Raw genomic sequence first — 19497 nt, 5'->3', positions numbered from 1 at the left:
TATTTTTGTCATGCTTTGTTACTTAGCATATTTTACATTATTTTATATTATTATATCACACGTTCAATTTCTAGTAAAATTAAAAAAAGAAAAAGAAAAGAAATATCTCCTGCAAATGACAAAAGAAAAGAAACATTAAAAAAAAAAGAGAAAAAGATATTATTGAACTAATAATGCAAAACAAAGATTGTTTGTTTCAGTTTGTGTCTCTCAAACAAGCACTGAGAAAACCATTTGATCATCCAAACAATGGTTTTGAGCCATAAAGTAATGTTGGCCAGGCTCCGTGAGAGTGACGGAGCTGGTCCCGCTGTTGTCGAAGAATTTAGCATTACTTGCATTGCAAGCGATGAACTTGAACTGCGTCACCTCCGCCACACTATAATCTTTAGTAGCATCATAGTTGAACACCAAAGTGTCGCCTACCTTAATGGACTTGCTACGAACCCAGCTGTAATAGTTAACATGTGGTCGCCAACCAAGCTGGTCCCCAACTATGTGCACCGCTGCCATTGTCGATCCAACATAGCATAGAATTAGAAACAGAGGCAGGAAGTTGGGTAGGGAGGTTGCCATTTGGTGCTTGCTTCCACCGGACAATAATGGGGGGGCTGCTTTTATAATGGGCAACGACTGAGTGGGAGCCGTTGGTCAATGCTTCTTGCATTTTCTCTTGCTTTTATTTTCCATATTTGGTTCTATTGGTTTCTCAGCTATGAATTAATTGAAAGATTTATTAGGATGAAATTAAGAATATGGTGAAGGGAAAAAATATGTAAATGTTGAAGGAATATTAGGCATGTAATTTGGCTCTACATTTGGTGTGCTGTTGGTAAGGAAATTGCAGGCGAGAAGGAAATGGCGTAGATTTTATAGCCTTAGTAAATCCAATCATACCTTAAATTGTTGAGAAGAGAATATAATTAGAACAAAATCAAATAAAGATATCCTATAATTATGCTATTTCAAAAGTAGCTACACAACCAATCCTCCAATACTTTGATCAAATTGAAGCTTGGAGTATAGAAAATGTTCAACTTATCTAACGATTCCTGAAACCAATCACGTCCGATTGCTGTAATGAATTTGTCAGCCAATTGGTTGTGCAGAATGGACCTCCTATATGCAGCCTCTACAAGGTCCAAGTTCGAGCCTAGGAAACGTATTTTCGTGTAATAAAATTTCGAGGGACTTGTGTAATGCCCAAAGAGGACAACACCAATACGTAGGAAAATGAGAATACTCGGTTTGTAAATCTTAACATAAGTTTTGTTTATATTTGTAAATGTATATATCATTATTATGTAAAAAGTACAAATATTTTTTTAAATTCATAGTAGTTCAAAAGATTCTGGAGGCGGGAGGGAAGATCTTAACTTTCCCATTGACACAATGAAGATATTTTCACAATCTCTAGCAATTTTATATAATAATATAATATATAATTTTTAAATGATACAAATTAAATAATATAAAAATTTTAAAAAATACATCATAAATTTGAAAATTTGGACGTACTTGACCCCTGAATATTGATGCCAAGACCTAATAAGCTCTGTAAGGGTTTTTATCCATGTTTTTTTGTTGTTAGTGACCTCAAATTTAAATGAGTAACTTGATGTTTAGACAAATCTAATATAATCTATGGTGGTACATCTCTAATATTTGTAAAGTTGTCATAAACAAAAATGTTTTGCTTAAATTTCCTATTTTTTTATATAAAATATAAAATATTTAATATTTAATAATAACAATAAAACAATTATTTAATTATAATACTGATTCATCAACCAACAGCTAATTAGTTGCTTATATATTTCAATTAAAATTTTAACATTGCCAACGAAGGTCGTATGGAAAAAAGCTAAACTCTTGCACATGTCAAAGTGTAAATTAGCTCAAAACGAAGTGCTAAAGTAATGCCTTTCATTGTGTAATCAATCTATCTATTCCATATTGTCTTATGAGATGGTGAAAGTTCGACATTGGAAGTACGTAAGCTTGAATATCATAGTATTCTACTTCTTAAAACGGAATGCTCTTCAAATTGCTACTCAACCAACTATTGAAGAAGCTAAGAATTTTGGTTCAAGATTTGACTCGTTACACCATGAGATTGGCCAATTCAACCCATCTAAACTCAAACTCATTCAGATTAAAATATTTTCAGATATTAACAAAATAAGTCTAATACTATTCTTTGTAAAAAAAAATTAATTGTGAATACTAAATAAGTAATAAATGTAACGTACTTTTTTTTAATATAAAGGAAGAGTGATTGGATCATCCAAATTTAAACCCGAACTTAATATCAACCAAAACCTCAAATCAAAGGAAGCCTTTTGACACAGAATCAATGACTTGGTTCGAATTGTCTAATCCAGTTTTCTACGATTCCTCGATTTTTGTACTCAATACAAGACTAGACAAACCTCTAGTTAGTGGTCCAATTGTCCAGTTTTTTGCCCTCTTGGACAATTAGCCCAAGAAAACTCAAAGCATGCAATGTGTTCTCTTATGTTATCAGGATCCATGAACAGGGGCAAAAGTCAATTGCACATACACACAGCCATTTGTCTTTAAAAAAAAAATTAAATAAAAGGAAGGCAAGGTATGTAGATCACATTGTGAGTTCATCGCCAGTTTCAGTACCCCAATCTAGTATTTTATTCACATTGAAACCCTGAGCAGCAGAAATAAATATTAGATCATGGGGCAGCAGAAGTAAATGGGGGTCTCTCAGTCTTCAAATACCCGACTGAAGGGGAAGAAATCTCTTACAGTAAGATATCCAAAGCTCACCAGGGCTATTGCTTGACACTCAATGAAGTTTCAACGCGTTGAATGAGCTGATCAGCACCCAAGGCACCCTCCTGATAATCAAGAACTCAAACATGTTAAAGAAAGTACGATTAAAAAACTAGATTAGTTGCACATTAATTTAGAAACAAAAATAATTAATTTGAAAGGAAATAGAAATTCATAATTGGTCAAGTTCATCAGTGGGATTAACCACAAAGATTACACAAAATAAACCTCCTATCCCAAGCAATAAACGTCAGTTCTAATGGTTGAGACAAAGTAGCTGTACAAAAGCAAAACCATATATCGACCTGAATGATTCACGATAACTACAAAGGGCAAGCATTCCCAAGGCATGGAAAGATGAAATGGCAGAGGTATTTTACAAATATCTCATAAAAGGAAATGCTATGTTCTTCTCAGTTTTCAGGCTGAAAGCTGTCCAACTACTATCACTCACATAAAATTGATGGCTTAAGTTTAATTTGATTTCATTACAGCCCATGCCATTACAAGCGACCAGACCATTTTTCATATTACATAATTTGGCCTAAATGGCAGTACGCCTCATAGAATCCTTTTGCACTTTGACCTATTAAAGACTGGCTTAACTTCTAAAAGAGAAAAGCTCAAGTGAGCAGAAGAGCACTAAATCAACTTACAAAACGATCAAGGGGCTTCCCATCTTTAAATATGATGAAAGTGGGTAATCCTTGTATATTGTATTTATCAGCAATGCTTGGGTACTTCTCGGTGTCGATTTTCACAACCTGAATCTTATCTTTCAGAGTAGCACTCACTTCGTTGAGGACCGGAACCATGAATTGACAAGGTCCACACCTACAAAATTCAAACCACCTTTCATAGAATTTCAATCCTCCCAACAAGAAATCTAAATGTTCATAAAAATTAAAATCATAATTAAAAAAAAAACTAAGAAATTTTATACTTTCATGAACTAGGGTTAGCATCCAAGTAAAATTTCTTAAAGAAAAAAATTACCAGGTTGCATAAAAGTCAACCAGTACAGGCTTGTCGGAATTCGCCAACAAATCATCAAAGGAGTTAAATGTTTGCTTCTTTGCTTCAACCTATAAAAACCATCTTCTACTTTAAGCTACAACTTAACATATCCATTGAAAACAACAATAATACAAAAAAAATGTTTAAAATCAACAAGCAAATAAAAAGTTTTCACCAAATTAACTTAACCTAAACTTTAATAAGATAAAACTAATTAAGTGAATAAATAAATGATGTTTGGATTCAATTTATGTAATGAAATTGAGAAGACAAGAAAAGGAACTAATCATTATTAAATAATAATAACAGTAATAGTAAAAGAGAGGAAGTTTAGAAGCGTTTACTTGCAGAGGACGATAGCGAGAGGAAACGGATCTATTAACGATTCGAATGGGTTGAAATCGAAGAGAAGATGAGAAAGATAGCTTGGACGAACAATAATAAGGGGATAACTGAGTTGAGCTTCGTCGACTCAGCGAAGGAACAGTTGCCGATGCGGAGATAGAGACCGCCATTTCTCCCTCCCTTGAGTTCGAAGAATTTGAATTCTAGGTCTAGCGTTGGATGTTAAGCTTAGCTTAGCTTATCTTATCTGATGTTTGGATTGTAAATTAATATCGGGAAGGGGAAAAGGGCGAAAAATATCTATTTGGTAAAGAGATAATTTGAAATTGAGGAACTGGGAATTTATAGGCATCCTCGTCACGTGTGGTTAATGCTTTGGTGATATACGATGGAATCATGAGTGTATAGCCGACCGATGCTGCGATTTGGCGTCTACTGATCGATTGACCTTGGAATGTCCGACTAGATTTGAGTTGCCCAATGGGATTCATATCTCTTCCTACTGAACTGTGTAGTACAGGATCTAAATTACTGAATTTGATTTGGCAAGGTGGCGCTACGTGGATTCTAAAAGCAGATAACAGATATAGGTTAAAATGCGCCACAAGTCCCTGTATATTTTGAAAATTAGAAATTTATCCCCTTTACTTTTATCTCATGGAATCTAGTCCCTCTACTTTCAAATTTCAAAATTCAAGTCCAAATGTTAACACTATTATTATATTTTTTTAAATTCAAGTTAATTACAAACTCATTTTTTCTAATTATATGGATCAAGTGAGTAATTTTTTTTATTTCAAAAATGTCACAACAAATTTAACAAAAAAAAAATTAACAGTGTTAACAGTTTGATCTGAAATTTGAATTCTGAAAAGTAGAGAGACTAAATAAGGATTAAAATCCTAATTTTCAAAAATTAAAGGGACTTATGTCATATTTTAACCTATATATATTTTTCTTTTCTTTTCTTTTCTTTTTATAAAATATAGATTTCAATTTTACATAAATTATTTTATGGACCCTCCCCACCATATCATCCATAATCCTTATTTAGTTATTTAATGATATTTCAGTAATTTTTTTCATGTCATTGATAATAATTTTAGTAATTTTACTGAACTTTTCATCTCGAACCTTGAATCTTGAAACCTAAACTTGAGCTTTAAACCCCGAATTTAAAATTCAAGATTCAAGTTTGAGATGAATAATATGGTGGGAAGCGTCCATAAAATAATTTCTCCAATTTTTACACATTAACTTAGAAAAAAGTTTTAAAAATAGATTATTATTATTATTAAGTAATAATCTGGTTAAAAAAAAATCCAACTCTTAGAACGTATGGAATCGAAATGCCTCAATTTCATTTCCATCTTCATCAGTTTTCTTAATTTTTAAAAGAAAAAAAAAAGCTTTCACCAAATTAAGAGCACTTTGAAAATTTTTAAATTTTTATCAATCCAATAAAAAAAAAGTTAAACTCAGAAAAAATTACATATATATTTTTATGTGTTATGTTACTTTTCAATTACTCCATTTCTTTTACAAATTATAAGACTTAAAACACTATAGTTACTCTTATCATTGCAATCAAAACATCATTTGCTTTTTCATATCAATTATAAATACATTTGTTATATAATTTGTTTTACTTTTATTCAAAAAAAAAATATTCATTTTATTTATTTAACTTACTTTCATTTGATTGGTAACAACAATCTCAATCTAGAAATAAACAGATACAATTTACAAGGTCAACTGAAAAGAAAAATTAAATTATCAAAATCATATATGAAAGATAAAATACAAAAATAATAGGAATTTGGAGTACAAGTGTGAAATATAGAGAAACAAGATAATGAGAAAATGAAATACAAAGTTTAGAATAACTATCTCATCCTTCCTTATTCTTTACCCATTACTTTTGGCTCTCCAAATGCATTTTAAATATAAAAAAAAAAGGTTAGAATTAAGTTACCCTCAATTTATATATTTCACTTAAGATTGCAAACATTGTTTAAAAAACAAATTTATATAAATATATAGCATTATACGTTTGAATTTGGAAGGTAGGATTATGTTTCTATGCAATTTTAATATTTAAAATAAATAAAATTTTACAAGCATATTTAAAATATATATTCATATATCATAAGAATAAGAATAATGATAATATTTAAATCAAATTATTTATTACCTTTCAATGTCATGTCCAACCAAGGAAAATACAATTGCTAAAAGTAAACAAGAACGAGCAATTAATGGAAAGAGAACCAAACGACCAACGAATGGGTAATTATTATTATTGTAATCAAAGCTTAATCTATCAATACTACTACCTTTACAAATGTTAACAGAAGAAAGCCTAATGTCGTTGCACACTATGGATGAACTCTAAACTGCTATCCAATTCCCTTTTTCTCAAACCCATCAATGTAATGAAAAAATACCCAAAAATTTAAAACAAGGAAAAAAAAAATGATGTAAGTGGTGATAAAGGTTAATAACTTATCCGTAGGATCAACTACGAATTCCACAGTCTACAAGGAAGGCAGCACAATTTTCCAATTTGAAGAAAGAACCACTGTAATGGGTTTGGATGATCATTTTCCTCCAAAGCTGCGGTAGGCAATGGTAGCTCTGGAGGTAAATGCCGGTGAAATGCGTTGACTGCAGCTGCAACACCATCTTCGTTTTCTATCAATTTTGCTAACTCCATTGCAAGGGATTTCACCTAACCAGAAATCGTGCTCAAAATATTACCAATAACTTTCATTTATGAGGGTCTATTTGTAGCAGAAAAGCATTGAAATGTTCTTATGGAAGGAGTATTTATGCAAAGGCTATGACATCTTCTTCACATTAAATACAAGGTTATGTTTCTATAAGAGTAACAAGGTCAAATTTAGATGCTTGCTGAAAGAGTACACATAAAGGGTCCTCTTTTCCAGAACCATTGACAGTATTTTTCCTTTACTAGTATAGTTATGTATCCAAACAAACAACTATGGAAAGAACCAGCATGCCTTGTTTCGCGTTAAATGAGAAATTGTCATATATCCTAAAAATATTACAACTTTTTGGCAATAAAAAATTATAAAATGAATGCCTTAACATTCATCAACTACATATATCAAGGAGATGGTTCTCCATGGAAGGTGTAATGAATTAGATAAGTGATTAACAATGTAATGAATGAGAGTAACTTAAGCAAACAAAAGCTACTTGAGTTACCTCTGGCTGGAGCATGAATGTTATAGCATTTGAAAGCTTCTCAATACTGAGCTCTGATATTGGTATTGGTGCAGGCCCAAGCCCTCTCTGATGTACTCTATCACCCCAAAAGAACTGATCTCCGAAAAACGGCACTATGGTTGTTGGACACTAGTAATTCAAAAGTTGGCATTAAGCCACAATGAAGATTACAAATACATAAGGATCCCATTAGAAGGTTCAACTTAATAGCTTTGAAACAAGATATCACTGTCATATATATTAAGAACTAGAGGAACTTATAATGCAGACAAAAACAAATGTATGTACAAAACTAGAAATGCAAAAAAAGTTTGTGTATAATAAAAGCAAAGTAAAAAGAAAATTACCCCAGCTTTAAGTCCCGTGGCTGTGGTTCCAGCACCACCATGATGCACCTGCATATTTAAGGAAATATTGCTTCCAGTTAGGCATTTTTAAAAGACAAACCATATATTTTAGATTATGAACTCTTCATCATTTGACACACTTGCTACATTCAGGTGATCCTACCGTAGATATCTGGTAGTTTTTTTCAATCCCCACAAAATCAAATTACAGTTGTTAATATCTAAGCACATCAAAGAATCTCTTCAAATAAGCAGACATGGAGTTTAACTAATTAAGTACTTACCACGGCTGAGCACTGAGGAAACAACCAATCATGAGGGCAGTCTTCTATGAGGAAAACATTCTCAGTAGCTTCTGTAACTGTAGGACAAATAAATATAAGAGGAACTCTGCTTGACATTCAGAATACTAGTGCGTGTCCCATAATGTATAGAGTTTTATATACTAAACACAGGGAAACTTCCATAGCATGAAGTTACTAATTACAACCTCCACAGATAGGCATTATAAGAACATGTCATTCATTTGTTAACATGTTTATTTCAGTAATGATTAAAAGAACTGGTTAGGATCATTTTGAACATCAAGTTCCAATTCCTTGAATCAAAGTACCCAGTCAAACTTAGAAAAAAAATGGAAAGGAAATCAAAGAAGTAAAACAAAAGTGAATGGCAAATTTCAACTGGTCTTACATTGATAAAGTAAAAAAATATATGTGAAACCACTACAGAATAGAATACCTTCTGTAAACAGAAATGAGCTCCCAAGACATTAAGGATAACAGAACAATATGCAAAAGTTACTTACACTGCCCCAGATCTCCCCAACCTCGGTCAATTATTCCTCTTTGTCCTGTATCTTTTAATGCCTCCAAAATAACATCTGTCGTTTTCTTGGTATCATCAAGAGGCTTCACAGGAAATAACAGTATTTTATTATTTAAGTTGATGAAAAAGTACAAAAGCATGTGTATCAATAAAAGAATCCTCATTAGCTTCAACACGAAAATGATTGTTATGTCTTCCATTTTACCTTAGCCTGATCTCTTTCAATTGTATGAACTCACAAAAGTCAGGATTTAACTTAAAATCAGATGCAAGTTAGAAATTGAATCAATACTACAGCGTGATACATAGTTTACAAATTCTTAGAATTTGCGTCTAAGATATTATATTCGATCCGCATACTAGTCAGCCAAAGTCCAACTAACAGAATGTACAGCTCATCTAGGCTTCTTTCACTTAAAATTATTAGACAGGACGCATGCACATGCAACCACACATTTTTTGAGATAAAATTCTTGGTTAACCTAGTAAAGTTTCATTCACTTTTCCAATCAATTAGAAATAACCTCAGCAAACATGACATAGATCTCATAACTCCTTTTTAGAGGAAAATACAACATAGATCATAAAATGACATTACATGAAATGTCCATTTGGAGAGAGATAATACCATGCTTCCAAAACCAATATATATGGGTTGTGGTCCTTTCTGAATCCACCGCACAAACTCTTCTCGAGGACGATACTTTGACCCCAAGTTCAAAAAACAGTAACCAACAACATCAACCAAGGGACCCCAATCTGCAGATTGTTCCATAATGAAGTAAGCTACAGGGTCCTTAGATATTATCAGAATGACTGGCATTCTGACAACAGAAAGAAGCATATGGGTATAGAATAAACATAAGAAAGATCAAATTTACATCCAGTATATCAAATAAAGCAAACTATGTAAAAAAAATCTTGTCTGAAATATGTTAAAAATTCTTTAAAATGACTAACAATAGAAAGAAGTAAAAGAGTAGAGAATAGACAGAAGAAAATAAAAAACACTTTGCACAATTGCAGGTACAGGTTGCTACATCATCGTATCTTTGTGTGATAGAATATTGAAGTTTAATAAAAGGAAAGAGAAAGAAGAAAATCCTAAATATCTTCTTTTGATTCAAGGATTTCTTATCTGTGGAAAGTATCATCATTTAAGAAGAAAGTTATTTGAAAAGCACAATATGTAACACCACTACCTTTTGGCTTTGGCACAAGATGAGAACTCCACATGTAGCCAGTTGGTAGATGAGATATTGATCCATTATATGTACTGAAGTATGCGATGGGAGCAAGTTTCAACTTCTTTTTCCTGAAGTCATTAATATATCCTCTTATGCCCCACCATATCAGTAAGTCCACAACTATATAGGAAAGCTGGACTCAACAAGGTGGAATGGACAGGTTAGTCATTGAAAGTTGTTCAACAGTTCATATCAAGAAAAGGAAAAGAAAAGTAAGCCCAGCACCAAAGACTAACCCAGTATCCAGCACTCTGAGGAACACGGGCCAATGGATGAGGAAATTCAGATGTTGGCCTGCCTATTCAAAATAGAAGTGAGTAGAATAACCTAACATATTTTCCTTTAATTTTTACACAATTTTGAATAATCAATGTATATAAGAAAGTACCCTCCCCCTCCCTTAAAAAATGATAGAATTCAATTATATTATATTATATTGAAAGGATATGGAAGACAAATCAAAAAGGGAAAAGCCAACTTACGTCCAAGGCATGGTGAAGAATATGTGAAGGGGAACACCAAGAGCCTCTGCAACATGAGAATGTCCTGCATCCAGAAGTACATACATATTTATGCAGAAAAGACCTTAAAGATGAGCATTTGCACCTTACAAAATAAGGTGACATCAAATTTTGAATGAAATCATTACCATTGTTAGGTATTGAAAGCAAATACCATAAGGACTTACCATAGGCTGGAGGGTTTGCAATGATTGCTTGTGCTCTGAATGGCATGCCTGTTTCTATATCAGGCTCTGTGCATGCAGGAAGAAGAGATTCAATAATGGACTTCAGTTGCTTTCTCTGTATCGATATTTCCCCAGGTCCAGATGGGATCAAACCTTTATTTCTGGCCATATCTAACATACAGAATCATTCAAATGTATTAATACTATAGAAACAACTTAAAAAATAGTAAATAAAAGTTGAAAATGAATAGAAAAAGAAAAGAAAGAGAAACTATAATGAACACATCAACTTCATAGATGAATCACGTTCAGAAATGTAATGATCATGCCAAGTACTCAAAAACAACGAGGGTTCCAGGATATTAGATTTTTATATGAGCCCAAAGTAAATAACAAGCTAGCACCTGCTTTGAATGAATATATAAGAAAACTATGCTTAGTTCTTGAATGCTTGTTTGGATTGGGGGAAAGGGACGGAAGGGTAGCAAAGGGAGAGGAAGTGCTACACATTCTCTTGTTGAAAAATGCTTTACTAGAAAGGAAGGATTTGGAGGAGCACATGTACCCCTCAAAAGTCTCCAAACCTTCTTAAACCCCCTAGAATGGAGGGATATAGGGAGACATGAAATTATTATTATTTTACAACAAAGAAAAAAAACTACCCTTATTTCGACATTTCACCTTGATATATGACACATTTGCAAAAGAAGATGATAAGTTATCATTTCTTTTCATTTCTACTCCTTAGCCAAGCAAAGTAGATAAAATATCCCTTCCTTTCCCTTTGCACTTCTTTTTAGCAATATGAACAAGGGGAAGCATAACCCTCTCCTTCCCCCTGTTTTCCTCTCTGTCTCTGCCTCTTATAGTTACCGAACATAGTCTCTTATCAATTAACTAAGCAAGCAAACAAGATGCAGTGTTTCAGGCAAATCTTCCAAATTAGTTTGACAACTAACCGCAAGATGGGATTTATGTTTAAAAGCTATTACCAACATAAATACCAACATCAATATGATAAAGTGAAAAATTTTTCACATCAGGAACTTCTTACATCCAGCCAAGACTCGAGGATCACCACCCAGAGGATAAAAATCAATGTCAGCCAACTTTACAAAGTTGCGGAAGTTAGCATGAGTTGCCAACCTAACACGATGACCAAACTCCTGAAAGAGAGTAAATAATCATCAAAATAAAATGAATGAATTCTACGACTAAGTACAGCTAAAATTAAGCATATGTGATCTGATCAGGTGTCTATGCATGAAATTATGATATGGAATTATGGATCAACTGTTCAGGTTTTGCATGTAGGAACTATTAGGCCATAAGACCATTGGGTTTCATAAGCAGGGTCTAAGTTCAAGCTCTAAGGCTCACGTGCATATTCTGTATGTTAGTTGTGAAGGAAGTTAATTCTTTCTAACTGTATACATAGAGCCAATTCAAAAATTATGAATACATATTAAAAGGGATTACATAACAAATAAGTGCAACAAGGTGAATAAATAAATAATGTTAAGCACACCTGAAGTCTCTTTGCCATAGCTAGAAAAGGTTGTACATCTCCTCTTGTTCCAACCACAAGGATGGCAATATTCAACCTTGGGATAGATTTAGTAGTCTCATAGAACAAAGTATCATCAAGATCAAAGGATGGCCCTTCAATAGAGGAAAGTTCTAACAATTCTGAAGCTACAGGTGAATTTTTAGGGAGATCAACTTCTACTGTCCCATCATTTTGGATCTTGATAAGGTTAACAATCAGATTTTTCTGCAAAATGAACACCAAAAAGGGAGGGAATTGTGAATAAAAAAAATGAAAAAGAATCACAAGTCACTGAAAGAACATAAAGGGAAAGGCAAAAAGGACAAACCCATCGAGTAAGTCTCTCAATCACCTGAAAGAAGGATCACTTCATCAACAAGCCAAAATGCGAAGCATAATGTGTTTATAAAATAATTAATGGTTTTAAGATTTCTTGACAAAATATTCCCTGCCAAAATTAACCTAGCTGCTATCCTCTGACCACATAGCAAAGAAAGATAAATGTAAACTAGGCTATGGAATCTAACAAACATTTACATGAAATCCCAAATACGTATGTTTCCATTTGAATGATGCCGATTCATGTATAAGCAAGAAAGAAAATGTAACTCAGTTATCTACCTTTTCACGCTCTGAGAATCTATCTATTTTTAGATCATGCCTTGAGTTTTTCTTCTCCGTCATTGACCTAGAGAATGCAATCTCATTGTCATCAATTAACTGGTGTCTTTGGGCAGCAAGTGGTGCACTGGTACAATGATCCAGACCTTCAAGAGAATATAATTTGCCATCAGACCATAAACTTTACAATGTGAAACAAGAAAACAATCTTTACTCTTTTGGATCAACTAACCTAGAATTACATTTAAATCACACGCACAGTAACCCTTTTATTATAATCCATGTCTGTCTCTTGGAAATTTGGCAACATTTGACAAAAGTTCATTTTATTGTTTATTTTCCCCAAAATAGGAGTACTGCATGGTGATCTTAACAGGTTACTTTATCAACATTTAACCTGTTATATAGATATTCCACAATAAAAGGAAGGCGGAAGGATCCACCCTTTAGTTGTTACCTATGTCACCAAATCAGACATAATAAAATGCAAGTCCCATGGGAACATTAGAATAACGTGACCATCATGACACCTTGGAACATAGGTTCATTGAAGTTTTTTCTTGAAGTTGAAGATCAATAATAGTCACAATTTTCCTAGCATATTGGCAAGGTACAATTCAGATCAATGAGAAATAGAAACCAGGAGATGGCAAATACTAACCTCTTTTGGGAGTAGATGAAACACTCGATTGTTTCGTCCCGGAAACCTCTATAACCGATGACTTCTGCTCTGAACTTGACTTCTGATTCTCTTCTTTCTCATAAGAACTTGAAAAGGATTGATCATCAGAAGACCTATATTCCGTTGCTGATTCATCTACTTCATCTGTCTGTTCACTGTCCTTAAGTACTCCCTTACTTCTGTTATTGCTAACGTTTTCCTCTTGTAAATCTTTCCTGGAACTATCAATGCCATTACTCCCCATTGTATCCAATAAAAAGCTTCAAGTCCTAAACCCCAAACAAAACCCTCTAAAATTTAGTTCTCAATGTCCAAATACAATAATTCAGAAAACAAATGCCTCAAATGTGAAAGAACCAAATTCAAAACTAAAACCCCACTATGCCTACAACTTCAAAGATTCAAATTTAGCTGAATCACTAAAACCTTAATCACTAAGGAAATCCAAGTTGACCCAAAAACAGTAAAAATCTGCAAACAACAGTTCCCAAATATAAAAATCCTCAAAATTTCCAAACCTTCATGCTGTAAAAAGAAAGAAAGAAAAAAAAAACACTCAGAAAAATCACAAAAAAGGAAAAAATCCTGAATTACAAAATCCTCTCGAAACATCTCATTAGATCCAGAACCTTGTATAGACCAAAATGACCAGTTTATAGAAGAAAAGAATAACTAGTACTAGTAGTAGACGTCAAAATCCAGAGAGAATATATAAAAGAAATCAGGGTCTTGGGTCTTGGCTGATATATATTTAACAAATTCAATCGACCACCAAAATGAGAAAAAAGAGAGGAAAGAACAAAGCATCAACCAGTCAAATTAACAAAACCATAGAACGTTAGGTGAAAAAGAATCAAAGACCGCTTTCCAGCAAACCAATGTATTTTTTAACAACAAAAATTTAGGAGAATTTCACGTTTCCTAGCACCGTGTGAAATAATTCAATGGGAAGACAAAAACGAATGCTACTAGTTATATGAGGAAGGTAGGTATCTTTGCCTTAAATGAAGAACAAGCGAAGCACTACTGGGTAATCAGTACTGACCTCCAATGGAAATATCTGTTCATATTCTCAAAATCAAATATATATCAAATTAATCTTAGAAAATGACAGAATTCGAAGTTGTGGGGGCTTCGGGGTTTAAAGGGAACGACGATGTTTATTGATTGATGAGCATAGTGAAGGCAGAGACTGTGTCGTGTAAGAAGAAGAAACTTCACTGTCTGGTCCCTAATCTGCTAAATTTACTTGGATTAAGGTTTAAAATAATCAAATCTGACTAATTAACCACTGCCTTTTCGCTATTTTCCTTACTTATCCCAATTTTTAATATTTGAAGAAAATTTGTATATTTCAACAAAAACACACTAATCACTTATATTTATATTTACTAACTAAATTTTAAACAATAAATATTTTTTTTTGCTTTTTTGCTTTTATTTACAAAATATGAGGATACAATTAGTTTTGAAAATAATTGTTGCTCATGTATTATTGTTACTCATGTTTTTTGCTTTTATTTATTTCTACTTAATTTATTAATACGTTTGAATTTTATTAAAAACGAATTTATACATTCAAATTTACAATTTATCATTCTAATAAAATCACTAATTTAGGATTCCCTTAATCAAATTTATGTAAATTACTTTAAATATCAAAACATAATAACTTATTTCACCTTTTATCCTTATAAAAAAAATCATTTCAATCATTCATTTGTATTATATATGTGGATGACATATCATCATTTGATTAATTTTTAAATTTTTTTAAAAATAAAAAAATTATTTAAAAAATATAAATTTTACTTTTTAAAATTTATAAATTAAATGCTAATACATCATTCACATTACATTTTATATCACATCAGTAAAATTAACAAATCTTAACTTTTTTTCATTTATTTTAAAATAATTTGACAAAAAATATAAATTTTAAAAAATGAAAATAAATTAAATAAATAACTAAAATGATAAAATTTGACGGCCAAAAAATCTTCTTGGCAAATATTAATGCCTCTTGCTACCTTGAAAATTAATGTCTCGATTTTCAAAAACAAAATTTAATGTCTCGATTTTTTTTTAAAAATGTCTCGTTTAGTTAAAAACATCATTAATCAAACGTGGGATTAATGTTTTAAAAAGTATAAGTATTTATAATAATTTGTTATTATAATTTTAAATAAAATTGATTAAAAATAATTAATAACAAGTAAATTTTGTTTATTTAAATTTTACTTAATAAATAAATCATAACTTAATAAATAAACAGTAACTAACTAAGTTTACTATGCTTTAGAAAAATGGGTTAAAATTTTAAATATAATATACATAAATTTTGATTTTGATTCAAATATACATATTTGAATAAATGAATACATATATTTATTTTCATATTGGATTAATATAATTATTTACATATGTAATCTCTAACGTAAAATTCTGGTAATTTAGTAATATTATTAGTGATTTGTAAAAATAGAATAAAAAAATTCTTATATAAAATCACACAAAATTAAAAGTTCATGTATATATTTTTTATATTTATCCGCATTCATAATTCAAATGTTAAATTATTTTTAGTATAGTCAAGATATCATCCATGTCCAGTTAATGAAGATTAATCTTTTTAAATTTTGTAATTGTCTATCTCAACAATATCATTTTCAAAAATTGAATCTGAATTCTTTCCTTACAAATGTAATAACATTTGTTGGTAAATATTAAATTATTATAACAAAACTATTCATATTTTAGAATAAATTGAAAATAAAAAATTCAAGAAAAATAAAATAATCTACATATTAAACTTTATATAAAATGAATTATTAACATTTAAAATTTACAACTATAACTACCATTTAAAATTATTCGCTTGTTAGGGAATGCCTTGATTTAGAATTTGTAAGAACATGACACTACATTTTTTTTATAAATTTAATCATTTTGACAAATATTATACAAAAATATGTTATAAAGGATAGAATTAAAAATAAAATAAATTGAATCACAATAATAAACTATAAAATACGACATGACACAAAAAGATATGAATCTTACTCATATACACGAATATATGAATATTTACACAAAAAAAACCATAATAAATTAAATATAAATTTATTTTATTACACATATAGGATTATAAATGTAAAAGAAATAACACGTTTCTATATAAGTTAAAATGTGACCAAAATTCCTATACTTTTTGTAATTTTTAAAATTTAATCTCATTTTATGAAATCTATTTTTTTATTTTTTGAAATAGAAAAAATCTGGTTAAGTCAATTATTAACACGTCATCTTAAAATTTATTTGTTAAATTCGTTAGTGTTATATTTAAAAGTTTAAAAAAAAATACTCACCTCGTAGCCATTAACAAAAAATAATATTGTCATGAATTTAAATTTAATAAAAATTTTTAACAAAATTAATAATTGAACCTGTATTTTTTAATTTGAAAATTAAAAAACTAAATCTCTTGAAATTAAAGTAAAGAGATTGAATTTCAAATATACACTTAGGGTTAGTTTAACATTACTTTTAAAAAGTGCTTTTAAAAAATATTGTGAAAAAATAATTTTTAGTTTAAAATTTGAGTGTTTCGTATTACTGTCAAAAAGTACTTTTGAAAAACAAAATGTCTATTTTAGATATGATGTTATAAAGTAATAAATATGTATTTAAATAATGTTTAAATCAGATAATATTATGATATTTTAGTAAGAATATAAAAAAATTATTATAATTTATTATTAAAATTTTAATATATAAAATATAATTTTAAATACTTTTAGGGTCAAAAACACTTTTTTAAGTAAAAAGAAATGCTAAATAAAGTCTCAATCGGTTATTCTGTACATGGAGATTATAGTGAAATTCTTTGGAACTATTATCCATTTTTTCATGCCTATAAAAATATAAAAAGGATGAAAAATTATTATGACAGATTTAACCTTGGAATCATTTATTATACCTATGATGGGGTGTCACTAAAACAATCCCTTCAATTTCTAAATCAGAAGGGGATAAGTGACAGTTACAGAAGAGAGCTCAGATTTGAGGTTAATAAAAGGAAGAGAAAAGTAATTATTTTTAAAATAGGATAGTTTGATTGATTTGATAAATAATAAATTAATGAAATATTGATTTAAAATAAAGGATTAAATTCACTTTTTAAATTTAAAATTTTTATTCAATTAAATTAAATTAATTCATTAAATCAAAAATTAATCAACCAATTCAATTTTGAAAATTTTATTTAAATAAAAAGTGGGAAAAGAAAGTAAACTAAAACGTAAAATAACTTTATTTGCCGACCTGATCTTTAAAAAAACCTTATTATATCCAAACAAAATTTTTTTGTTAATTTTAAGAGAATATATAATCCTTTCTCTATTTTTTAACATTGTATTGTTCCTTTCTTTTATTACGGTGCCCAGCCATCCCTGCCCCGCTCACACCAATTTTACGCCTCGTTCCATTTTTTCACTTTGCTTTTACACTTTCAACTTTTTCAATCAAATTTTATGATAAAAGTGTTTTAAAAAATCAATATTTTTTGACAATTTAATTTTTTAAACATGTTTGATAATATGTAATGAAAATTATTAAATAGATTTTTTTAAAATATAAAAAATGATAAATAGACTACTTATCACTTAATAGAAAATAGATTCAATTGTTTTTTATTTTATTTTAGACTTAATTCATAAGTTAGCTCATAAAGTATACTCATTTTTTCACTTCGGTATCTAAATTTTTTTGTCTCGATTTGATACTTAAAATATTAATTTCCACTAGCTTTTTGGTCTATTTTGTAACTATCGCTAAAAACATCCATTAGACAACTTTGGCTAATGAAAAGTGCCACGTGGCATGTTTTGCCCAATAAAAAAATATCACGTGACAAATAAGTTTATTTACATTAAAAACATTAAATTTAAATTAAAAATAGAAAATATAATATTAAATATTTAAATATAAAAAATTGTAGTACCCCATACCCGAGTTGATCATCGGGTCTAAGCTTCAAGATGTCACATTCGTTGTTGGAGCAACTGTGATCATTTATATTCAATTACATTCCATTGGGCATTTAAATACAACACGTGTGTAATACGATATATATCATTTTCGAGTCATCCATGAGCTTACAAAAGATCTTTTGCTAACCCAAGATCGGAATAGGACCAAGTTGTAAAGATTTCAAAGTACCGAGTGTAACACCCCTTACCCGTATCCAACACCGGAATAGGGTACGAGGCATTACCAAAACACATACACTTGTAAACGTATTTAACCGAGTTATAAAATTTCATCAAAATTAAAACTTTCAAAATAATTAACATGTTTCTATAACTTTTCACAATATATCCTCAAAATATTATAATCATAATAATTAGGGCCTGCGAGACCCGATACATACTCATGCAATTTAATGCTTCATTTCCATTTCATTCAATTCGCAATTTCTCATGCTCATAATTTAAATCATATTTGATGTCATTGAATTGTACGTGAATTAAATGGAAATTGCTAGTGATATGATTTAAATTATGAGCATGAGAAATTGCGAATTGAATGAAATGGAAATGAAGCATTAAATTGCATGAGTATGTATCGGGTCTCGCAGGCCCTAATTATTATGATTATAGTATAGCCGAAGCTATCACTTATCACTTTTCACTTGTCACTTGATCAGATAAGTGTAGCCGAAGCTATCACTTATCACTTTGTCACTTGATCAGATAAGTATAGCCGAAGCTATTACTTATCACTTTCCACTTGTCACTTGATCAGATAAGTGTAGCTAAAGCTACCACTTATCACTTTGTCACTTGATCAGAAGTACTCAAATCCGGCGTTCCGCTCAATTTGATCATTTATTCATATATCAGGCTTACCAACATGTGTTAATTCATAAACCATTCATGGTATTATTTCATGCCAAATCATATACTGAATATACAATACACACATACTATGAAACTTTATTTTCACACATGAGCTTAAACCATGACCAATAATGCACAAAAATAAGCATCATTCATATTTCATCGTTTATGAGTTATAATCAAACATATGACCATTTATACACGAATCATTCA

The 19497-nt window shown here is 30.4% G+C and overlaps 3 protein-coding genes across 9 annotated transcripts; all 3 read right to left on the bottom strand.

The window, feature by feature from the left end:
* Nucleotides 1-210: 210 nt before the first annotated feature.
* Nucleotides 211-513, bottom strand: LOC121228897 (blue copper protein). Its single transcript, XM_041111914.1, has one exon. It carries the CDS (start codon nt 511-513, stop codon nt 211-213), a length of 303 nt encoding a protein of 100 aa, XP_040967848.1.
* Nucleotides 514-2371: 1858 nt separating this feature from the next.
* LOC107914101 (thioredoxin Y1, chloroplastic) lies at nt 2372-4709 on the bottom strand. 3 transcript variants are annotated; one of them, XM_016842854.2, is made up of 5 exons: nt 4170-4709; nt 3805-3893; nt 3465-3642; nt 2782-2873; nt 2372-2683 (listed from the first exon to the last, which is right to left on the bottom strand). In XM_016842854.2, exons 1-4 carry the CDS (start codon nt 4338-4340, stop codon nt 2808-2810), a joined length of 504 nt encoding a protein of 167 aa, XP_016698343.2. In that variant the 5' UTR covers nt 4341-4709; the 3' UTR covers nt 2372-2683; nt 2782-2807. The 3 variants fall into 3 exon arrangements, with proteins under 3 accessions (XP_016698343.2, XP_016698344.2, XP_016698342.2); XM_016842855.2 differs by having other exon boundaries at nt 2803-2873; nt 4170-4654; XM_016842853.2 differs by having other exon boundaries at nt 2372-2873.
* Nucleotides 4710-6431: 1722 nt separating this feature from the next.
* LOC107914102 (sterol 3-beta-glucosyltransferase UGT80B1) lies at nt 6432-14618 on the bottom strand. Of its 5 annotated transcripts, none has more exons than XM_041111826.1 (16): nt 14384-14598; nt 13364-13653; nt 12703-12848; nt 12410-12433; nt 12061-12306; nt 11587-11698; nt 10533-10703; nt 10327-10390; nt 10081-10138; nt 9800-9977; nt 9226-9356; nt 8578-8680; nt 8054-8130; nt 7770-7817; nt 7402-7551; nt 6432-6901 (listed from the first exon to the last, which is right to left on the bottom strand). In XM_041111826.1, the coding sequence occupies exons 2-16, from the start codon at nt 13626-13628 to the stop codon at nt 6692-6694; spliced, it is 1983 nt and encodes a 660-aa protein (XP_040967760.1). In that variant the 5' UTR covers nt 13629-13653; nt 14384-14598; the 3' UTR covers nt 6432-6691.
* Between the last annotated feature and the right edge of the window lie 4879 nt (nt 14619-19497).

Source organism: Gossypium hirsutum, chromosome A05, assembly GCF_007990345.1.
Source record: "Gossypium hirsutum isolate 1008001.06 chromosome A05, Gossypium_hirsutum_v2.1, whole genome shotgun sequence".
Taxonomy (NCBI): Eukaryota; Viridiplantae; Streptophyta; class Magnoliopsida; order Malvales; family Malvaceae; genus Gossypium; species Gossypium hirsutum.
Note: the sequence above shows the minus strand (reverse complement) of the source record. Positions and strands in the feature narration are given on the sequence as shown.